We start from the raw sequence: 24,920 nt of genomic DNA, 5'->3' as shown, positions 1-24,920 counted from the left end.
TTTTTTAGTTAATAATTTTTGTTATATTCATTGTCCTTTTTTAGCAGCTGTCAGTCACGTCTGATTTTCACACTGTTTTGATAAACTACTTATTAAATCTAGTCTAATTTCCCTTATGATCTGTAACATATCACTTCATTTCAGTGATCTCCGTTTCTCTCTATTCTCAATTCCCAGTGCTCGGTCTTTAATGTCTCATCTACTGCCACTCTCTTCCTTTCCTTCCTTCTTTTTTATATTTTTACATTTTTTCCGTTATGCCGCTTACTCGTACATCGAGCAGTCTTCATATTAAAGTGCTTATTAAGTCAAACGAAAATGTCAGCTGTATTGACATAAAGGAAAGGTGTCTTCTTTAGGATATTCTGATATATGTGCAGTATCTCTCCAATATGATTCTTAATAATGAGCTGACACTCTACATTATAATTGTTGCATAGACTGAGGAGGAATTATTTTATTAGTCTGCCTTTTGTTTGATTTTCTCATCATTTCATATAGCAGCTCCATAGCATGATGCCATCACCACCAAACTTCGCTCAACGCGATTTTGAAGTGTGAACGTACACCACACATATCATTGTGAATTTTGGTGAATATGCTCTATCTTGGTCTCATCTGACCACAGAATCATTGCCCTCATTGCAACTGGGTCACTTTTTTTGTGCAAATTATAGTTGTGCTTTCCCACATTCTCAGTTGTATGCTGTAGATCCTTCAGAATGATCCTTGGCATGTTCATGCATGGATTTAGGGAGTGTTTTCTAGGTTGTGGATGATTTGATGTACTTTTAACTTGCTGATAATTGAATAGTCCTTCCATACTCTTTAGTCATTATTTTCCATATCCTTTAGACTTGCAACCTGAATAGTTAAGCTTTAACTCTTTCACCGCCAGCGGTTTTAAAAAAAGTTGCTAGTCACTGCCAGCATTTTTAATAATTTTCACAAAACTTTTATGGGCCCCAGAATATGTAGTTGTAGCAATATCTGAACATGCAATATATCAAAGGAAAGAACAGAGCCTCTTTTTTAAGCTTCATAAATTCTTTTTTGCATTCTTTATCAACATTTGAATGTGGGTAAGTTTCAAAAAATATTTTAATGATTCATAGGTAGAAGCAATTGTTATTTTATATAGATTTACATTAGAAAATTATCCACTATAATTTTAGGGTTGTTAGATATTTTTCTGTTTCAAAATGACACAACTCTGTTTGTGACAAGAAATGCCTTCTGCATTCGACCTTGTACATGAAGATTTTATAAGGAACTTTGACCTCATCTTAAAGAGGCGGTTTACCTAATAAATAGTTCAAGTAGAATTGTTTTCTTATCACTAGGGTAAATCAATGACCAAACTGTGGCAACACCTCCACCAATGCTTGCTTAAATAACGTGTTTTGTCAATCTGCAGACTAAAAACAAACACTCCTCTTCTCAGAGTCAGCATAGTTCTGGTAGTTTCTGAAGGAAAGTGTTGTCATTTCTGCTAATTTTAATAAGAGGAGTCAGGAATGTTAAATACCAGCATGTAAAAATATACATTTAGGACTAGAAGGAAGATAATATTACAGAGAAGATCTTAAAATATCAGTTGTTTCACCCAGCACTGAAATGACTCACAGAATAAAATGATAATATTGCGGTAGTCTCATGCCCCTCAGATTTTTTCTTTTCTAAATTTTAATATGTTTAGATTCTCCAAGATAACAACGTCTGTAATCAGAATTTAGTTTCAGTGTGAACTCAAATATGTCTGAACAAGTTCTTCTAAGACCACATAATCTTAGCTAATCTATCCACATCCATTTTATATCTATACAATCCTACTATATGTCACGTAGTATTGTGTTCGTTTCTGTTTTTTTATTTCTCCGATTTTTAAGAGAAACATCTGAGAAGGTGCTGAAACATAACTGAGAATTCCATTATAATTCTAAAAGAGCCACTTCTGAGCAATAAAACTTTTCTTTTGGATGCTAATGAACGAGAGTGTGATTTATTTAAGAGTTTGAATTTAACCAGATGATTTTAACATTAGTGTCATACAAAAAGAGTCAATTGTTCTTTGCAAACATATTTAATAAAATAAAAAGTACAACCTTATTATTTGTGCATAGTTTTCTGCAGTTTGTGCAACTAACTGTTCTCAGGTTGAAAGATATACATTTGAAATATTATGCATGGAAATAAACATCACACATTTGATGGCCTCATAAAAAAAGTCACATTTTGTAAATGAATGGCCTATTTTTACTGGAGTGAAGTGCACATGTCAGGTTAAAAAAGCACTGTCTTTATATTCCACACTAAGAGCTGCAACAATAATGGTGTTGAATCAAGCCTCCTGCAGCTTTTCAGAGTGCCCTTTTTTATAGGACAAGGACTCGCTTTCCTCTGGGTTTTCAGTCTACTCTAGAACAAGAGCACAGCCCCACTTTGGAACATGCCATTTTCTCTCTTTTCTGAAACAAAGAGCTACATGTGGTTCATTCTTCTGATAGCCACTCTATAAGACCCTGTCTCTCTGACAGCTCTCTAGGTTCAAGGTCTGAATTCGTGTAATTGTTGTTCTTTTCCCTCTCCCATGTAAAGTGTGACCAGGTTGCTGTGGAAACACAGTTTGGTGTTTACCTCACAACAGAGACCAGCAAGAATCAGTGGCAGCAGAATATTCTTCTTTCACTTAAAGTATCTCTCCCGGAAGCGAATATAAAGGACATGCAACGTTAAAGGATTTAAAGTAAGACTGCGCGCCACATCAAGCCAAACATTATGCTTCCAAGCAACCACATAAGTGGAAAATGGACTGTACACGGCCATATTATCTATGACGTATCAGTTAGGAGAGTGCATTTTAGACGACTAGGGGGTCCATGTGTGAACTATACATATTGATGAACTCTAGACACTGAAGCGAATGTCTTGTTCCCTCTCACTGTGCTCTTTGAGAACGTCCCTTTTTCCTTTGAGCATGATGCTTGTTACCTGGTTACTGCCAAGAGATTCTTGTTTTTAGCACGTGTCGTGCCTCATTGACGTCAGAACGACTTTTTTTAACCCCCACCCCTTCTTTTTATCTCTCTCTCCCTTTCACATTTTCTAGCAAAACTGATATTTTTCATTTAAAAACCAGGCCTTCTTCAAGAGGCTGAATTAAAAAAGAGACAAAGCAACAAAAGGCCCAGAGCGAGGTGGTTCTTTGGTAAACATTAGTCTCCAATGAGACTAATGAGCCAGGCTCTAATCTGAAGTGCTTGAACATAGATGCGCTGACTCTGAGCAAATAACCCTGGTGCTTATTCACAGAGGAAACAAGAGGGGGATGAAGCATGCTGCAAATGAATGACTAATTCTGAACTATCATTTTCACTCTCAGCTCACTCGATAAATACGCTGTTTCTCATCTGCGTATCGATACTGTTCAGTAAATCAGTACTTCATGTTTTATAAATGTTTAAAATGTGGTCGAATTTTTTTATTCTATTCTTTTCTATTGTAGTTGTCCCCCTCGCTAAAGTCATTTGTTACAATCTAGTAGTTCCTACAAAACACAAAGCTGAAACTGTTGTTTAGGCTTTCCAAGGAACATTAGGCAAATTGGTGCCCACAATATTTTCCTTGTACTGGCCTACAACCAGTTGCCTACATATTTTGACTATTGAACTGACTGAAAAGTGTTAACTAGTTTTGAGACAAATGATATATTTGGCCATTTTGAGATTATTGATTTGAAAACATTATGGAAATAGTTACTGTACTGTAGCGAGCAAGACGAGGCCGAGGGAAGCATAAAAGTAGGAGCGACGACAGTGGAGATCGAGAGAGGAACAGCCCTGATTTTATGTTGCGTTTTGTTTCTGTTTTGTGTGGCCAGCAGTCGTCCGTGAGGGGCTGCTGGCTTATACTTTTGTTTTTTTATTAGTTTTATTTTAGTATTTTTTTTTACCGGTTTGCGCTTCCTTCTTCCCTGAATCTTAAACATTGTTACAGTTACATAGAATCTCAACCTGGTTTTGGGATCGCAATGATTTCAACCTTGAATCAGAACTCCTACCATTTATTAAAGGCCAGTTTATCAACTGAACTAATCATTGAGTTTAATCTGCTGATAGCTCAGTGTAATGAACATAAATCAATAAAGCCATCCTTCCAGTCAAGCGAAATTAACTTAGAACAAAACTTTAATTTGGATAGTTAATCCTGCGTAAACTGTTGGATTCTTTCTTGATATTAATGTATTTAGTTATGAATATTTAATTATTAGTTCTTCTTACCAACAATGAGATTATATATACATATAAAGAAATATATAAATTATTCTCATATTTTTATTGGTTGTAATTTCAATAGATCTATATAATGTTTGGTCATGCCTTGCCAATAGATAGTAAACCATTTATATATACGGCGTATTTATTTATTTATTTATAATTTTTTTGAGTAATTTTAAAAAAAGAAAATTTTGTTTTTATTTATAACTGGGTGTTTTTGAGGTGTCCACTGTCTGCTTTTGCTTTTTTTGTTTAACTTCACATGTCAGATGGCTGAATGAAAAAGAGTACAAGAGCAGCCACATCTGGCGGCTGTCTTCACCCTTGTGCTCTCTGTCCTGTTAAGTCTTGATAGGTGTGTCTATGTCAGATCCATGCCTGCCCTCTCCTCTATGGGTTCTCTAGGTCCTCTAGGAAAAAAAATCATATTTACAGACAAATAGAAAATATTTCTGAGTGATACATCCCTGTATTCTCATAATATTTATGAGACTTTACAAACTTACTGTATGTTTTGAGAGAAATGGACATGACAACAATTTTTTCCGGGACCGGTATTGGAATCGATAGAACTTTGCTTTTCATGGTATTGGTGCTAGAATATCTCAATGGTCTCAATTAAGAGGCTTTCATTCATTTCCAATGCTTAGATGCAGAACATAGCAGTGTAATGAAAGCAAAAATGGAAACAATGAAGTGCCCAGTCTACTTGAACTTAACAAACCTCTCCCCTCCCTCCCTCCCTTCTTTTTCCTGGTTACCATCAGAACCATTCCCTAGATAGCAGGCACAAAAGCTAATGGAAGTGTCCTCTTTGACTATTGATTACTCTCCAGTTGGAGGGGGAAAAGCATCTCCGACGCAGGCAAACATGATTGAATGTAATTCAATAAGAGCAAGAATGGGGGATTCTCTCTCTCTTTCTCTCTCTACCTCAGATACTGTTCCATGGTTCCCAGCTCAACGATCTGGCACGTGTTTGCCAATTTCAGCCATGAATTATTCTCAGATGACGTAAGACCAAATAGCCTCTGTAATGATTTCAACACTGTTGATGTGAAAGATCATGTTTACTTACTCCGGCTCTTCTAATGTAGAGGGTGCAGGCAGTCCGGCAGTTTGGGGAAATTATTATTTGGCGTTCGAGAACTGGCACATGCAGCGATTGTTATGCTTTCAATTAAAATTCTTTCAGCGATGTATTGTTTGTTCTTTGCAGGAGTGGGTTGAATTGATCTCAGTGGTGATTTGGACCGCCTGAGGAAGGATTTTAAATCAGTTGACACTGCTTATGGTTTGGTTTTTGCATACGCTTTGATTCATTGTAAAAACTTGGCGGCTCACCATGGATTTGACTTCAAAGAAAGTTTGCTGTATAACACATTCCCAAATGTCTCAAAGGTGTTTATGTTGCATGTACAGTACATACCTTATTTTACTAAACTAATTTGCAATTGCAAAACAAGAAATGATTTGGAATGCAAGGAAAATGAAGAAGTAGACACCTACTCTGTTTCTTCCTTTCCACTTGAATTAGTGTTAGGACAGCAACACAGCACAGAACACCTGATTTACTGAAGAGTAAAGTGATAACCTCTCCCATAATGCCCTCCCTTTTCATGTAAACCAGTTTTTTTCTCTATCTGAGTCATGTGTAGGAGGCTTGTCTTCTTTCCACGAAAGACAAATGTGTACTCAAGGTAAAGTTTCATTGCTGTACTGCAGATCATCCCAAACAATCATTATAAGTATGTGCGCTTCACTTAAAGGCTTATCGAGATTACAGACACTTGTAGGTGTATTTACAGCATCTGTATCCAGTGTCTTTTTAATCAAACAAAGCGTACTTGGCGTTTTTGCGTGCGACTTGTCGACCTGAAACCACCGTGTTTTGAGAGTCCATGAAATTATTTTGTTAACAGTTGATGACCTGAAAAATGGTAAAACCACCGACCACCTTATATATAAATGCCTGTGTGAAACAGTCCACCACAAGCCCATTGGGCTGTTTGTTAAATATGTTTATCAGCCCATTCGTCACCTCTGTGTCCCTTCTTTTGACCTAACATACCACACAATGTGAGTATCAAGGCCGCGGTCAAGGCCGGTGGTTTTCATGAGGTGAGGTACCTGAGGAGAGGTGCGCTCTCACAGATTGATGAGGCCTGCTCTGTGGCAGGGGTATAGAGTGTTACAGAACAGACGTCCTGCTGGCACGACCTACCCTCTCTGCTTTCTCCTCTCTGCCTTATCGGAATTCCTAATTGACCTTATGAATATTTTAGAGGAGAGCAGGAACGGAGGGGTTCGGGGCGGGGCGGGGGTGGGGGGGGGCTCTATTGTTTCAAGGGCTCTGATGGCTAATGATCCAGTCTGTGGGTCAAGACGGGTGGGAATGAAAGACAGGTAGTGAGAAAGAGAAAGACTAACGGGCTCAGGAGGAAATGGGTATTGGGAAAGGATGAGGAAAACGATTAATTTGTCTCATCGAAATCTCTCACTTCTTTCCTCCCTTTGTTCGTCATTAACTGTAATAGTTTTACTGTAGATGAGACTGTTAAATAGATGAGATCATTTATTTAGGCCAGTGGGATTGGAGAGCAACATCGTTGCAAGGAAACTTGAGCGATGACTTTGATATGCCTTCACCTCACTTTTGGTTTCAATTCCCAATCTGCTCTCATGTCTCAAAATACCCTTGATTGTGAAAGCGTTCCTTCCCTCACTGTGGCTGCTAATAGCTTGATCAAACCCGCCAGCCTACAGTCTGCGAACATCTGCTTGTCTTTGTGGGAAACTATTGCTCCTGGAAGTGTAACACACTCTTACTAGCTAATAAGAATTGGTGTATTCATATAAAAGCAGCAATCTTAGCGGTATTTAACTATGGTATGGGGCGAAAGAGATGCACCCGACGTGAAAACGACTGTGGATTTTCTCGGGTGGGGAGGCGCATTTCACAGTATATTGTTTTTTTCTAAACAGCTGCGCAGAAATCATAATTACCGCTTACTGTAAACGAGCCCCTGCTGTCCAGCTTCCTCTGAGAGGAGCACTCAGACAATAGCACAGAGGCAGGAAGGACACGCATGAGGTCACATCCTGGTTTTTGACTCGATAGCCCATAGAATGAGATCTGAAGTGCAGCACACTGAGAAATTTCTTAGTATAGCTATTTTCTTAACCATATGCATTATTATAAGGGCCATTTATTCTATTATTGGTTTGTTACGTCATGTTGTTCTGATTGAATAGGCATTAGTGAGCATGTGAGGGACAAAGAAAGTGGAAGTGCAAGTTCCTTGTAATGATAGCTACTGACTATATAGAAAAATGGTGTAGGATTTACTTTGAAACCATTTTCACTCAGGAATTGCTAGTGTATTTCACAAACCACCTTTTCACAAAGTAATACACATGAATTTAGTATGAAATTTTTAAGTAGAAAAGACTGAAATAGTATTTCCCTTTCAAGGGAACTTCGAGCTGCGTCAAACGCTGCGGGAACGCCCCTGCGTTGTGCGTCATGAAGCACGTATGGAATCAGCCCAATGGAGAGATGAAACGTCATAGGCGGGTGACGTCATCGACCAGGAAACTATAAAGCACCCCAAAAACACAAGCGCATTAGCTTCTGTGCTTTCAGTCGCGCTACATGTGAATCTGTCCCTGTGTGATATTGTCTGTCTTACATACCCTGCACCACACAAACAATTTATCCCTATATATATATATATTGAGAGATTATGGCGGACGAACAGCAGTTTAGAAAGTGTGTTCCTCCCTGCTCGCGTTATTTAACGAGCGGGGATACACATGATCTTTGTGTTGTTTGTTTGGGAGTTCAGCATGCCCAGTTTGCTCTCGAGGGAGCAGACTGTGAGCATTGCGAGCGTTTGCCGTTAAGGACGCTCCGCTCCCGCCGGTCGCTCTTTGAGGAGAGCGGTTCGGTGCGCGCTCCCCGCGGTTCGGGTCCCGCTTCTGCCGAGGCAGAGCGGCGGCGCTTATCGTGGGGATCGCAGATGGATCTCACAGCGGGGTTTGAGACGGGCTCTGCCTTATCTCTCCCTTCACCTGTGAGATCCAGTGCCTCAGTCCCGGGTTCGGAAGCACGCGCTGCGGTTTCTTCCGCTCGGGCTGAGGCACCAATGCTATCCAGTTCTGAGGAACTTGATGTTGTTAGTGTTGAGGGAGATGTGGAGGATTCGCCACCCCACACTCCTGAGAGTGATGAGCTTTTGGAGGTGTTAACAAGAGCTGTTGAAAAACTTAATATTGAATGGCCAGTGACTAGACAGGAGTCTGTTTCTAAATCAAAGTTGGATGAGAGATTTTTGCCGTCACGTGTGCAGCCTCCACGCCGGTGCCTGCCGTTTTTCCATGATCTCCACACCGAGGTGTCGAAATCATGGAGAAAACCGGTGTCATATAGAGTGTTTAGTCCCCAGACTTCAACATACGCTAATATTATGGGAGCCAAGGCTCATGGTTATGGTGCGTTGCCTCGTGTGGAAGAGACGCTTGCGAGCCATCTCTCCCCCGAAGCAGCATCATCTTTTAAGGCACCGGCATTACCCACCAAGCCTTTAAGAAACACTTCGGCTTTGGTGGGTAAAGCATATTCGGCAGCAGGTCAGGCCGCGTCATGTCTGCATACTATGTCAATCTTGCAGGCATACCAGGCTGATCTGCTAAGGGACATGAGTGAGAGTGAGGAGGTCAGTACTGACGTAGTTCGCGAACTGCGTCAGGCTGCTGATTTATCCCTGCGTGCCACCAGAGAATCGGCCAAATTAATGGGTCGTTCTATGGCAGCTCTGGTGGCCGCAGAAAGACATTTGTGGTTAAATCAGACTAATATTAAAGAGAGAGAAAAAGCTTTTCTTTTAGATGCTCCTCTTTCTCCCATGGGGTTGTTTGGTGATGCTGTGAATTCAGTTATCGATAAATTCCAAGAAGAAAAGAAACAAACTGCAGCTTTTAAAAAGTTTCTTCCCCTTAAAGTTCATGTCCCTGGGGCTGCTGGGCGGGAGCAGCCCCGGCCGTCTTCGAGCTCATCACATAGAGCGCAGCAGAGGCAGAGTGTCGCGTCTCGTGCTCCCCCTGCTGGACAGTGGGCTCAGCCGCGACACTCTCAGCCGAAGCCTTCTCCCAGTAGAACTGATCTGAGGACAGTTATATTGGCTAAGAAGGCTTCGGCTAAGAAGAAGTCCTGACGCCAAGCCGTTCAGGATGCTGAGGGTGGTCCCCACCGAGGCGGAAAGGTGTTCACCTCTTTTTACGGTGCCCATTCCTCCTCGGTGCCCTCAGGGGCTCGTTCTGCCAACCCCGCCTTTATGCCGGGGCACAGACGATCCCAGCGAGCGCTTTCCCGAGGGACGCTCGCTCCCTCTGAGGAGGGTCTCAGAGCGGTCAGACCAGTTGTTCCCTGCCGGTGCGCCGTTACAGGGCGCTGCGTCTGCTGCTCAAGTTACACCAGAGGCCAGTCTCGAGAGGCTGGTACCCTTAGTAGAATTTCTGGCAGAGTGGAAAAGCCTTCCAAAAATATCTCATTGGGTCCTGCAGACAGTAGAAAAGGGTTATGCTATCCAGTTCAGGTGTCGTCCACCAAAATTCAGAGGGGTTCTGCACACAGTGGTGGGCCCCGAGCAGGCTCTGGTATTGGAACAAGAGGTGAAAACGCTCCTTCAAAAAGAGGCTATAGAACGGGTTCCTCCTCCCAGTTTGGAGTCAGGTTATTACAGCCGATATTTCATCGTTCCAAAGAAGGATGGGGGGTTGCGTCCAATTTTAGACCTGCGCATATTGAATCGCTCGGTAGGGAAGCTAAAATTCAAGATGCTCACTATCAAGCAGATCGTGTCTCAAATCAGGTCCGAGGACTGGTTTGTCACGATAGATCTGAAGGACGCATACTTCCATGTGTCCATCCTTCCACAACACAGGAAGTTCCTGAGGTTCGCCTTCGGGGGCGAGGCGTACCAGTACAGGGTTCTTCCGTTTGGCCTAGCTTTATCTCCCCGCACTTTCACGAAATGCATGGATGCAGCACTAGTGCCTCTGAGGCTTCAGGGCATTCGTATTCTCAATTACATCGACGATTGGTTGATTTTAGCTCAGACCGAGCAGATGGCGGTTCGGCATCGAGATGTCGTCCTCGCTCATATCAGAAAGTTGGGGTTGAGGCTGAACGCAAAGAAAAGTGTATTATCTCCTTCCCAGAAGACCACTTTTCTGGGTGTCGTTTGGGATTCGGTATCGATGCGGGCGCGACTCTCTCCGACCCGCATCGCTTCGATTCTCTCAGCTGTGAAACAAGTGAAGCTAGGCCAGCTACTCACTGTCAAGCAGTTTCAGAGACTGTTGGGTCTGATGGCAGCAGCGTCCAACGTTATACCTTGCGGCCTGTTGTACATGAGACCGCTACAGTGGTGGCTCAGGACCAAGGGATTCTCCCCGAGGGGAAATCCGCTCCGCACGTTCAAAGTCACGCGGCGCTGCCTTCGTGCTCTGGTCATGTGGAGAGAAACTTGGTTCCTATCCAAAGGTCCTGTGCTGGGGGCTCTTTGTCGTCGCATAACGCTAACGACGGATGCTTCCCTCACAGGGTGGGGGGCGGTCATGAGTGGTCGCCCAGCCCAAGGTCTGTGGCAGGATCATCATCTTTCGTGGCACATAAATTGTCTAGAGATGTTGGCTGTGTTTCAGGCTCTGAAACACTTCCTAACAGACCTGAGAGGCCATCATGTGTTAGTTCAATCAGACAACACGTCGGTGGTCTCTTATATAAATCATCAGGGGGGCCTGCGGTCTCGCCGGCTTTACAAGTTGGCCCGTCAGATCCTCCTGTGGTCCCAAGGGAAGCTACTATCTCTGAGAGCAATGTATCTCCCTGGGTATTTGAATGTGGTAGCAGACTCCCTGTCGAGGCAGGGGCCGAGGCCAGGGGAATGGAGACTCCACCCCGAGGTGGTGGAGCTCCTTTGGTTGAGTTTCGGTCGCGCCGAGGTGGACCTATTCGCTTCCAAGGAGACCACTCATTGTCATCGGTGGTTCTCCATCACTCTTCCAGCCCCCCTGGGGTTGGATGCTATGGTGCAGCCGTGGCCGAGGTCACGTCTGTACGCCTTTCCCCCGATTGCTCTGTTACCAGGAGTTCTGGAGAGGGTCCGCCGGGACGGGGTCAGTCTACTACTAGTAGCCCCGTTCTGGCCGGCCCGAGTATGGTTTGCGGACCTGATTTCTCTCCTGGACGGTTCTCCTTTGGAGCTCCCGGTCAGGAGGGATCTACTCTCCCAGGCGGGGGGCACGATACTTCACCCCCGCCCAGAATTGTGGAAACTGTGGGCTTGGCCTCTGAGGGGGCCCAGCTCATAGACTCCGGTCTCTCAACCGAGGTTGTTGAGACCATTCTTAACTCCAGAGCTCCATCCACGAGGAAGCTTTATGCCTTGAAGTGGAAACTTTTCACTTCTTGGTGTGGAGAACACCTGCAGGACCCAGTTAACTGCCCAGTGGGTGCAGTGCTGGAATTCCTGCAGGAGCGCTTCTCCACAGGGTTATCCCCCTCCACACTAAAGGTGTATGTGGCGGCACTAGCTGCTTACCACGTCCCTTTCAGTGGAGTTTCTCTTGGGAGACACCCGCTTATAACTCGTTTCCTCCGTGGCACTTTGAGGCTGAGGCCAGCAGTTCGTACGAGGGTGCCGACTTGGGATCTGGCCATTGTATTAGAAGGTCTTTCCCTAGCTCCTTTTGAACCTATCGAAGAAGTTCCCGAGAAGTTTCTCACTTTTAAGACTATCTTTTTGCTTGCTATCTCTTCACTAAAAAGAATCGGAGATTTGCAGGCTCTGTCGGTTTCACCCTCGTGCCTGGAATTTGCACCTGGCATGGTTAAAGCTTTTCTGCATCCTAGACCAGGTTACGTTCCTAAGGTTCCTACTAATATTGTTAGACCTACGGTTCTGCAGGCTTTCTGTCCTCCTCCATTTATGTCATCGGACCAGGAGAAACTTAATTCACTCTGCCCTGTTAGGGCATTAGACGCTTATGTCCACAGAGCTGCCCTGTGGAGGAAATCAGAACAACTTTTTATGTTTCGGGCCACCCAGGAAAGGGTGTCCGGCGTCTAAACAGAGAATGAGCAGGTGGGTGGTTGAGGCTATCTCACTTGCTTATGAGTCGGCTGGCCAGCCTTCACCTTTGGTTGTCCGAGCTCACTCTACCAGGAGTATGGCTGCTTCTAAAGCTCTTTTGTCGGGGGTTTCCCTGAGTGATGTTTGTGATGCGGCTGGATGGTCTTCACCGCATACTTTTATTAAGTTCTATGACCTAGACTTAAGCTCTACCCCTGGGGCACAGGTGCTCTCGTCCTCTGTGCGCTAGTCTCACATGACGGTCATTTGGTCCTATGGCGACGTGGGTATTCGCGTTCCCGCAGCGTTTGACGCAGCTCGAAGTTCCCTTGAAAGGGAACGTCTCGGTTACGTATGTAACCCTAGTTCCCTGATAGGGAACGAGACGCTGCGTCGCTCCGCCATACTCCCGGCACTCCCGTTAGCGCTTCCTTCAAGCCTATCAGAAGCTAATGCGCTTGTGTTTTTGGGGTGCTTTATAGTTTCCTGGTCGATGACGTCACCCGCCTATGACGTTTCATCTCTCCATTGGGCTGATTCCATACGTGCTTCATGACGCACAACGCAGGGGCGTTCCCGCAGCGTTTGACGCAGCGTCTCGTTCCCTATCAGGGAACTAGGGTTACATACGTAACCGAGACGTTTTCATGTAAAACATACTCCAGTAATCTTTGTTTTATTTACAACTTTAATTTTTTTTGTTCATTTTCCTATTGACTTCCTCTCTGCTCAAAGTTTTAAGAGTACTGCTCACTCTCCGCTTGGATAATCATGATAAACAAAATGCACTGGACACAGTGGTGATGTCATAAGGATTAGCATGCTGCTCAGTGTTGCTACAGGGACGACTCTGTAGGACCAAAGATATGGAGATGCCTGCTAGAAATGAGGTTAGGACAGATTACAGTATACCAGTCGCCCAGAGAGAAACCATGCCTCCATTTTGAATGCAACAATATATGATTGTTGAGCATGCAAACAACTTCCCTCTCTCATACGCTCTCTGACGAGTCACTGGAAAGATTACTGGAAAGAGAAATGCTGTGAAAAACTTACAACATCTTGAATAAGAAAGCAGAATTAGAGTCAAGTTTAACAAAAAAAGACGTGATTTGCAAGAAATGTCAAACAGGAGAAGGTGTTTACCGCTAGGGATGCTCCAATATTAAAATTCATAAAGCCATAAAGGTTATGTCAACTCATTTTTACTCTTTAAAGCACATGCACTCTTAAAGAGATAGTGCTCTTGAAGGGTTATATACTTAAGCTTACAAGTTAGCATGAAATGATTGCAAAGTAATCCGAATCTAAAATAAGAGGAAGCTACATTTCTAACTAGAAAATACCCGATATATCGAAAAAAAGCGGAATAAGTAAATAACTAATTTTGGTTGATAATCAACACACACACACACACACACACACACACACACACACACACACACACACACACACACACACACACACACACACACACACACACACACACACACACACACACACACACACACACACACAAACTATATATTCTATCCTGTAACCCTACCCCTGAACACAACCTCAAAGAACACTTTCTTACAGCAATAATTAATTTGAATATATTTTAATGTATTTATTGCAAATCAATTTATTTTGAAGTTTAAATATATTGTCTAAAATCACAAAGTTGATTGTAATAACGTAAATTAAAAATGCATCTTTGAATTTTACAGTATACCTCGAAAAAAACATTTCACTCATTCCCCTGTTCTGTCAAATGTCTTTTGTATTTGACTTATTCATGTGCTGCAAATGGATAAAAAGGAAGATTAAAATATAGACGTAAATTGTAGGCCTAGCATTCAAAATAAAGCAGAACCGCAAGAAAAACTGAAGAAAGAATGGAGGATGATGATAGAGTGCGAGCTGTGTAATGGGTGGAGTGAGGGTGGAGAGCTTATCCTCCATTTCTGATTAAATCATACAGTACGGTGACGCAGCTGTGTGTGTGTGTTGTGTGGAGAACAGACTGAAACAGAGGTCGCGTTAGACTTTCTCATTGTCCGTCATTTTGACGGACAGGGTCATACAAATTCTGTCATTATCACTTATCATTTCGTTTTTCATAGATTAATAATAAACTTTTAATAGCTTTTGTTTTCATACATATTTACATTTTTCAGATGAGCATAGACTGTGTGTCATTTTTCATGTTCAACACCACTCAAAGCAGATGAATGTTAGTTTTTTTTTTCTCCAGCAGTGACAGTGGAGGCCACTAATACACAACCTTTTGTGCCTGAACAGTCAAATATGAACAGCGCAATATATTACCAAATAAAATTCCGATTATATGAAAAAGACTTAAAAAAATTAACTGAAATAAACTCAATCGGAGCTCTGCTGCCTGAACACAAATCTTCCTCCTGGTCCGCATCAACTTAAACTGGATATCAAACTCATCAAGGGAGACTGATGCAGAGACAATTGTCATTAGAGTTTGCGTCTTTGAGACGACTTCTCGTGGCAATTTAAATTTAGTTTTGGAGGCTGAACCCAAGCTCTGCTGCCACACTGAAGCACATTCACCAACTGGACATGGGTATTACAGTTACAAGTTACAATATGCATCACCCTCAGTGTAAACTGTCAAAATGACGGGCAGCCTTCAGATTATTCTGTCACTGTGTGTTATAGAAGTTTTTTAATTGTTTGTTTTTTAAGTATGTCTCTCTTTCCCTCTCTTTCGTAATTTAGTTCTCCTTTTATCTCAAACACATACACACAAACATTGAAATCCCTCACTACATAGTTATGTCGTGCTGGCTTTATGCCAGTCTCTCATTTTTTGTGCTGATTGGCAAAGTTTATCAATACAGGTCTAGCGAGCGTTCTATTAAATAATAATAATAATAATGGTACTAATATTGGCAGGTGTCCCACTGACTCAGAGCTATACGGGACATGTTGAACAGATTACACAATATGAGTTTTCAGCTCCCTCTCCAGAACTGCTTACGCCAGCACTGCCCACTCTCCCTCTTTCACACTCACAATCCAGTCTCACACACACGTACCCCGAATAAGCCAGCCATCTCTAATAACAATATGAGTTCTTTCCCCCTGGCAAAATTTACCGTATTAGACAATATTAGAACATTAAATTAAGCAAATGTTTGTTCAGATGCTCAAAGCGCATCTTTAATACCCAGAAAAATGCTGTCTAGAGGCATCTCACTAGATTTTCAAACACAGCCATAATCTCATCTGATGCTGTCTTTACAAAGAATATTTTTTGCGAAGGTTGGAAGGATGCTGCATGCAGTCATCACTTTGGCCTGTTGATGAGAGATCATGACAGCCATACACTTAAAGGTGTATTTAAGAATGCAAATTATCCATCGTGATCAACCTCATGCCCCCATCTGTGCTTGTATTTAATGGATTCACTTGGATCGCTCACTGGCAGCATCTTTTATCTGCTGTAATGCAGCACTGACACGATGTGACCTTCTATGGCCATGCTGACATGCAGAGGCTCCTGATTGGCTGGATCGTAAGGTGAAGGGTCTGACAGGTGTTGGGGAGAGGGACACCTGTTTGGACATGTGCTGATTTAGTGATCCAATTACTAGAGCTGCGGGCAGTGTCTGTGGGACATCCAAAACATGCCAAGCCTTTTAAGAAGGACTTACCAGCGTGCCATCCCAGTCCTTTAGACTTTAAAGCACGGCATGGTGCAGTCTGGGAATGTGCAAATGTAGCTCTTTTGCAAGACAAAGGGTGTATAAAGTGCGATTGTGTTGCTTCCTTTTGTCAAACTGTTCATGATAGTGACCCAAGTACACACTGCATCTAAATTCGGTTGTCAGTTCACCTTTTATTGCTTAATCGTATTCTGTACACAGAGTTCAGTTCATGGGAGTGACAACTGCTTTCTACAACTGAATTAACTCCCGAAAAATTAAGGTAGTGACAACTGCGTTTACAAAAATGATGTGCAGTGTTTATGGAACAGTTGTTAATAACGTATTTAAACACACATCAGAGGTGCTTTCATCCGTGTACAATTTAATATTAGTGGTGGGGGAAAAATAGATTCTGTTCAATATCGCAATATTTTGCGCACGCAATTATATACAGTAGCGCAAAGTATTGCAATATTCAATTTTAAAATGATCTGTTTTACTTTAGGGTTTTCACTGATCATTTATATTTGCGTATTACATCCACAAGGTGGCGCTTGTTGAGGTGCTTTGTTGTCGTGCATTCAACCAGTAGCGGTTTTAGGCACGGGCGAACCAGGCAGTCGCCCGGGCCGGCATTTTTTCATGTCACATGGGGGGCGCGACGAGCAATAAAAAAAAAAAAAATCCTCTGCGCCGCAAAGCGGTTTTCTATCATCTATCATTTCCCCCACTGTGTGGGGAATTGGCGCCCCTGCTTGCTGAGAAGGTGCCGTCCATGACGTGTGTGACGCCGGTTTCACACATAGACAGTAAAGGTTTCACACTGCACGCGTTAGCAGCGCATATTTTTTTCGGCGCCCAGCATTCACACACCGCACGCAGAGGCGGCTTGGCAGCGCGTAGCAGGAGCACTGTATCAGCAATACTCTAATGGAATTAGTTGGCTAAAGTCAGTCACACCACCTCGACTTTCTTCCAAAATAACGCACATTTCATTCATAATATTATAATTACAGGCCTATAGTTCCTTTTTTTTAAATTGTTGAAATGGCTAATAAAAATAAGTAATACAAAACGATTATGTGGGTCACCTCACCAAGGTGAATTGGTTTAGTATTGACTCTGTAGGTAGTTTCAAGTCATATATACTTTTCTTGACCACAACTACAGTGGTACAATGACATTTTAATGACAAATTCAATTTTTACCTCTGTATTTGAGGTCAAAAAAAATATTCATGACACAGTTATAATGCCCTCATGATGACAGCGAATGTTCTGTTCTTAGTGCATTGGTGTAATAATTAGATTCTCTTTAGTGTGTTTTCACATTTGTGTGATTACGTATTTGTGCTATAGAATATTTATTCTATATTTTATTTGTATATTATTCTTAATGTTTTATATTATTGTTGCTTTCTGCTCTTGTTAATTTTTTATATACCTGATTGTATATATTTTTGGCACATTTATGTATAGTGTATATTTAAGTTCTGATAACTTACACTGTCATAGTTTGTGCAGAATTGTGTTCATTGTCTTTTGGCAATGTTGAATGTAATGAAGGATTTATGCAATTGAGAAATATAATTTTCTCTTTAACTTATGTTTTTATAATAAAATATGACTGTTTGTGGATCACCGCTCTAAGGTGATCTCGCCCAGGGTGTAATTCAATGTAGAACCGCCACTGCATTCAAAGGCAATTTCAAATTTCGGTTTTATGATTATCCTCAGGCTTATGTTACTCATTTATGTCTGCTTTATGTTACTCTATTGTATTGAAATAATTTTAAGTTATGTGCTGGGAGCTCACCATTCATGTGAGAGGTCTTCTATTCAGAGAATAATTACGTCCTCCTGTCCTGTGATAAGGTCCTGTGTCCTGAATGTTCAAGAACAAGTTTTCAAGTTTTTGCACTACCCTCCTAACTTTTTGCACTTCAGTTAATGTGTAGAAGATAATGATTACAGAATTAAATGTGACATTTGAAGTGAGTTGAGCAGTCTTATGTTCCTCCTTTTTTGTAATGCCTTTGAATAATATGGGGGACATGAATCACAATATATCGCAGAATAGAATCGCAATACTTGCTGTATCACAATATGTTAAGAATTGAAATAATATTGAATCTTGGCCCAAATATCGCAATACTATCGAATCGTCAAATGTTTTGCCAATTCCCACCCCGATTTGATATGACATCTACTCTGATTAAGGTCTACTCTATAATGTAGTTCCATCACATTCCTTTGTTTGGAAATGTTGTTTTGCTCATGAGCACTGTGTGCCCATGAGGAGGCTGGACTGGCGGCCAAGATATCCCCATGGGCCCCTCCCTGCAGACTCAGGCCCCAGCGGACGGGTGTGTCCCTAGGGTTACTGTGGAAGTCAGCGGCCCTGCCCTGCTCACACAGACCTCGCTGCCCAGCTCCAGCCACAGCGCTTGCCACATAATGAGCAGGTTGGGACAATAATTTGCAGGTCCTGGTGGAATCTGTGGCACTCTGGGGGAGAAAGTGCATAGTTTCACTGGTAAACACAGTGTTACAGAGATCCACATAGGGCCCTGTAAACAGGAAATGACCCGGGAGAGAGAGCGAGAGCCACCTTCGGCACCACAGTAAAAGGCTTTATGGTTACAGATGGTCCCAGAAAAGCCATATATCTGTAGATGTAAGTAGTATACCAATTGCATTTTGTTTTTTTGCTTCGACAGCGCAGAGCAGCGCTCATTGTGCACATGTATAGATTGTTTCTGTGCATCTGTACGAATGCGTTGTGATGTTTGACTTCACACAGTGCTGAGCTCGGTTGCACATGTTAGATAAAGTAGATAAGGATCAACAAAGATCTCACTCTACAGTCACAGAAATACCAGAGGACAGCAGCTGCACTCTAAAGGCACACTCACACACACCCACACGTACCTACACTCTCACACACATCGTGATAGATACAACGACTAAGGGGCTTGTTAGTGTAGGGGCTTCACTTCCTTCAAAACATGACTATTTCATCTGAAAGAACATGTGACCTCTGCTGCCAAATCACCCTGAGATAGTCTTATTACAGGAGATCTATCTAGTAAGAAACACATCAGGGCATAAAATGAAGATTTCCCTTTTTGGCAACCTTCGCTGTTATCTTGTTGATGCAACCGGTCTGATTGGTAATGGAGAGTTTGAAAAATAAAAGGTTAACAGTTTACTTAAAAACAATAATCAGTGCATTTTGCATTATGAAGGTATTCGTAATGCCATATAGTGTTATTGCAAATGCATTATAAATCGTTTCATTAAATATTAATTTATATTTAATTATATACATTTTATTTACACGGATAAGTTATGTAATATTACATTTATATTTTCCAAATCAATTATAATTCAGAATGGTGCATGAAATTGTGTGATGTATTTTATAGATGATCATTATCATTATGTTTTGTACATACTTATAACAGGCTACACTACAATACAATTTTCACCTATTAACACTTTTTCCTTTAAATGCAATAATGCATGATGGTATATTAAATTATGTATTGTGATGATGCATTTTAATGCATTACACTATTTTTAGGACCATCTATAAATAGATAATAAAAATCATTATACTAGCCTTAAGTAACATGTTACCAGTAGATGTTACCAGTAGATTCCCCTCTGACAAAAGAAATTATTCCGCTCCTTCAGGGTAAAAATGGCTATTTTTACATTAGGTGCTGTGCCCCTTGCAGTTTCCTCTTAAAATAATCAGTCCTCTTCACACTTAAATGCTAGTGACCGGATATGTTAATTCATTCAATTTGTACATTGCATTCATTCTGATAGGCTTCTGTGAGTGACAGGTGTGCTGAATTACAGTGAAAGAGCTTCTAAAGCGCTGCACTGTGGGATCCTCTTATGTGTGTGTGTCTTCCAGCTGGGTGGCTTATGATAACTGAAAGATAATGAAATATGAATCGCGACACACACATGCTGAGGGAAATGTATGTTCCTAAGGAAGAGAGCAAAGAGGAGAGAGGGAGAGAAACGCAGAGAGAGAAAAGACAATCTGTTTTTTTCCCAGCCTAATGTTTTTAAGGGAAAGGATAAGGAGTGACAATTCAATTTCCTCCCCAGGGGCTAATGCAATAGGTATGATGCAACCATCAGCGTATTACCTCTTAATGTATTTGCCGAATTATCCATTGAACTGTTACCAGTGCAATTTCAACATCCTGATCGCAGCTCCTCTGTGTTTTCTAAGCAGCATGCAATTGTAGTAAAGTTCAATAACTGTATTTCTTTATTAAATTCTGTGAATGCATTTTATCAAAATGTTCTGCCTCATATTATTTAAGTAGTTAATTATCATAATTACTAACCAGTCAATTGCTTTTACATTGTTTAAATAAACCCAACGATAAGAGCTAAACAGGGTTGACATATGTCTATGTATGTGTGAATTTTCCAATTTCATTTTCAGAAATTAAGAAACAAAGGCCATAATGACTGTCCCAGTCCTGATCCAGATGACTGTTTCGGTCACAGTCCCCTCATGGACGATCGTTTCGGCAAACTAAACGAAGAGAGTGATTTAATGTACAAGCGCTGTGGTGTAAGTACTGCTTTCTCCCTGCCTTTTTGTGTTGATCCCTCTTTTTATGTTGATGTTTACTACAGGCGCTTAACAAGAAAGAACACAGAGGCTGTGATAGCCCGGATCCTGACGCCTCATATGTCCTCACCCCTCACACAGAAGAAAAATATAAAAAAATTAATGAAGAGTTTGATAATATGATGCGAAATCATAAAATCGTAAGTAAATGCAATGTTTTTGCTTGGCTTTGTGGCAGAAAGGATACTCCCCCCTCTCCCCCTTTTTTCATTGCCTCACCCTGCAACCACTGTCAGCACCTAAGGACCTTTTTTTTTTAAAGCATACTCTTTTTTTTTTTTTTTTGTCCATTGGAAGTGCACTTTTTTTCTCTTTAATTTTGCAGCCCTTTTCTCTGACCCTAATAAGATCACATTGTTTGGAGTTATTAACCCCCCCACCCACCCCCACCTTTTTTTATACATTTCTAAAATAATAAGATACACTACATAAATACTATACAAGTGAAAAGTTGAATAAAAACACCCACGGATGTGCTTATTTGATTAGTGACCTGAAATACTGCAAAAACAAACAAACAGTAGAGGTGTGATGTATTTGTGGTATTTTTTGGGGGAGAGAATGCCTCGATGTCCAGGTAATTGATGTGTTCATCTCAGCACTCTCCCCAACAGATCTGGAAATTGAATCTTTTCTCTCTGTGCTGTGCTCTGTTCAAGTCATGTGATGGAAAAGATTTGCCATTGTATAAAGATGGAGCGACTTTCTCACCGTTTCTCCTCCACACATTAGAACTGATTTCTTTTTGTCTCACTCTTCTGGTGGGTGGCAAAACCTGGGTTTGTTTGTTCATCTCCCAGGACAATTTCTTCAGTCCTTCCAGAACCCAGAATCCAAGCACAATCAAAAAACTGAACCTTTTTCAAGTTCAAGCTAGTAATAATAGTGATCTTATTAGGTGATGACCATAAGATTCTGCACCTGATAGATGGTGTCAGACGATTATTTTCACTGCACCAAATGGACATTAACAAAGCTAGAGTTATTAACATACTAATATACTCACTAACTGGCTCGCTGCACTATTAAGTGAATTGAGTGGCCTCACACTGACCCTGCTCACACTCACTCTGAATAACTCTATGGATAGTCAGCAATGCACTGCCTGTTCCTTTGATTAAGGTGCCACTGTTGCTGTCGTATGATTTCCTTCTTGTTTGTTTTTGTATGTGATTTATTTGTTTTGTTCTGTGAAAACGGCCAAGTGCAGTGCTGGCTATAGCCATACTTGACTGGAGAGCTATTTCAAGAAATTTCCCAAATTTGCATGCCTTCGTAAAATATTTTATCTCAAGATGTTGTTTTATGTATTGAGCCTGGGTAAAAAATTGGTGTTCAGAGCACAGTGAAAATGACTCCCAATAGTAGAATTGTTTTCCAGGAGTATTTCTCACTTAATGCCGGGCTTTTTGGACAGCCCAAGGTGATCCGTAGATATTCCCTCCTGAGATTACATTTTTCCACCCAGCAATCTATCTCCTGTTTTCCTCCATTGTATGATAAAAGCACCAAAGCTCAGGGGTCATCTTTCACTTCTGGTAGAGGCCTGAAGATATGTGCAGTGCACCATTATGGCCCATTCTACCTGAAAATCCAGGCTAAATGATTATATCGTTTCTTGTTGAGATATGACTCTGCAGTTATCTGTCTGAATGTCAATATTGATACTGGGATACTTAGATCAAATATCAGTTTCTAATGCCTCTCACATAAAAGCCATGTGTGTGTCTCTCTTCCAGCCGACGGCCTTGCCCCCGCAGAACTTCTCCATGCATGTGGCTGTGCCAGTGACGAACCCCAATGCCATGTCCTACAACCCCGGGGCCTCTCTCAGCAGCCAGAGCCTGTCGGTCGCCACTGCCTCTCTGAGTGACGGTGCCATGCTGTCTCCTCCTCAGGGTTCTCTGCACAGAAACGTAGTGTCTGGCGGGCCCCCACAGAGGCCCCCCAGCACAGGCAACGCAGGTTAGTGTTATTCCCTCAACATTCTTTCATTACTCCCAGCAAAAGTGGGGCAGGCACAGATCGGTCATGGGATTCTGCTATTGTAATGACGTATATATCAAGAGATGTGGTTTCTGTCTTATTGCTTTGCTTTTAAAATTCACTACAGATTTTTTTTGTTTTTTTCTCACATTATAAGATATCTGTAATAATGGAGAAGTAATGTTGTTTCCCAGCTTCAATGCACAGACATCTATATATTTCTTGTTATGCTTTGTGTTTCACACCTTCTCAGCACTAACATGAGTGAAACGGAAGTGAGATCAATTAGTAGTCTCCTGGAAGTGGTCTCCATGACAACTGCAGGCTTTAATACCATCTGATCTTTAAGCTGGTCTGACAGCAGTGGGCTCTGTGACTGGGCCACACCAACCCAAGTGTGAAAAATGAAAGACAGACAGACGTACTGATAGTGAATACACTTGTGATGTGTTTCATAAACATTTTTCCTGTGACAATATATGAAAATGCAGCGAAAAGCTTTTTAGATTTACACTGAACTTTTATAAGGAACCTTGCAACCTGAAAATCCATAAATAGCTGTTTTGCATTTGGCCCTTGTGTGGCTTATACGTCCTCAAGATGTAACACAAGTGTTAAATGCATGTTTTTCTGCACTGGACACATTAGTCATCCTTTTATCTCTGTTGCTATGTAGGAGGGAGGCATGATGATAGTAGAGTGCAAAAACACTGTTGCGTTGCATCGCTGCAAAATAATGTTTGATGTTCCAACAACAGCCATTACTGACCTCAACACCACCCAAACAACACTAGTCCTCCACAGGCCAGCACACGCTCTCTGGAGGTTGTACTCGATAGTGCAAATGCTGTTTGAAATCATGATGGCAAAGGTTTGATTGAGAGTATCTTGTGTAGTTGACTTAGGGGAGATTCTGTGATTCAGATTTTTTATGTTTACATTACACTGAAAAAGTCTGGATTCACTGGGCCTATGCAGTCGTACCCGAAATGCAGAGAAGTGCAAGTTTATAATACTGTTTGAAAACAGAAAACGCTCTCAATTAGTCGTCATCTATCAAAGGGAGTTAGATACACACTTCGTTTGGGGTCGGCATAATTTTTTAAATGTTTTTGAAAGAAGTTTCATATGCTCACCAAGGCTGCATTTATTTAAACAAAAATACAATAAAGCAGCAATATTGTGAAATAATATTACAGTTTAATTTGTTCTATATTATTAAAATTTAAAAAGCAATACATTTTTGTGATGGCAAAGCTACATTTTCAACAGCTATTATTTTACATGATCCTTCAGAAATCATTATAATATGCAGATTTGGTGCTCAGGAAACATTTCTTATTATTATTAATGTTAAAAATGGTCGTTCTACTTAATATTTTTGTTGAAATTGTGATACATTTATTTTCAGGATTCTTTGATGAATAGAAAGGTTTTTTTTTAGCATTATAAACATATTTACTGTCATCTTTGATCAATTGAATGCATTCTTCCTAAATAAGGTTATTAATTTATTTAAAAAAAAAAAATATCTCACTGACCCCAAACTTTTGAACAGTATTATTTGTTATATATAATTAAGGTATACAGTTCAGAAAATGTTAGGTGCTAAAGAATAACTAGTACATTTTATTTCCTGCCAGGCGAAAGATGTCAGCTCACTTAGATAAGTAATACAATTTGCAAAAACATTCATGTCCGTAGCACAAACAGTGTATAATATACACTAAATCTTTATAGTTAGAAATAAGGGTTTGTTCAAAATCAAATCCCAAAGTATGAGATGAGCAATAGTTATTATTGCCTTCGCAAGCAGTTTCACTCCTTAAAATTCCGCAACATTGAAATTTGTTTGACACACTAAAGGGAGCAGAGCGCTGTGTGTGAAGGCTGGCCTGTCACACACATGTACCCACACACTTGGAGATAAAAGATGCAGATGGTTAATCATCTCATTTTGTGCATCTCATTAGGTGACATGCTGGGTACCCTCACAGAGCTCCCAGTGCCAAGCGGTGTCGGCTCCAGCCCTGCGGGCTAGTCCTCTGGGGTGACTGCACCAGCTCCTGTGTCAATAGATGTTTCGCTTTGCAGGGGTTTCTGAATCCGGTTTCTGTTTTTATGATTGATATGGTTGATTTGTAAGATAGGCTATCTTTTTTTCAGGAAGTATGTTACCCTCTTTC

The 24,920-nt window shown here is 41.3% G+C and overlaps 1 protein-coding gene across 50 annotated transcripts in view; it reads left to right on the top strand.

Annotated features, from left to right (window-relative positions):
- mef2aa (myocyte enhancer factor 2aa) overlaps positions 1–24,920 on the top strand; it is a 104,397-nt gene that overhangs the window by 61,054 nt on the left and 18,423 nt on the right. For 25 of the 50 annotated variants that reach the window (XM_077248733.1, XM_077248741.1, XM_077248746.1 and 22 more), the window contains 2 exons: positions 20,754–20,888; positions 22,488–22,713. In XM_077248733.1, coding sequence (XP_077104848.1) covers positions 20,754–20,888; positions 22,488–22,713 — 361 coding nt within the window. Of the gene's footprint in view, positions 1–20,556; positions 20,689–20,753; positions 20,889–22,487; positions 22,714–24,920 lie in introns of all 50 variants that reach the window. The other 25 variants (XM_077248752.1, XM_077248747.1, XM_077248738.1 and 22 more) reach the window with 2 other exon arrangements.

Source organism: Siphateles boraxobius, unplaced genomic scaffold (assembly GCF_051911475.1).
Source record: "Siphateles boraxobius isolate OS27281-9 unplaced genomic scaffold, OSU_SipBor_1 31, whole genome shotgun sequence".
NCBI lineage: Eukaryota > Metazoa > Chordata > Actinopteri > Cypriniformes > Leuciscidae > Siphateles > Siphateles boraxobius.
Note: the sequence above shows the minus strand (reverse complement) of the source record. Positions and strands in the feature narration are given on the sequence as shown.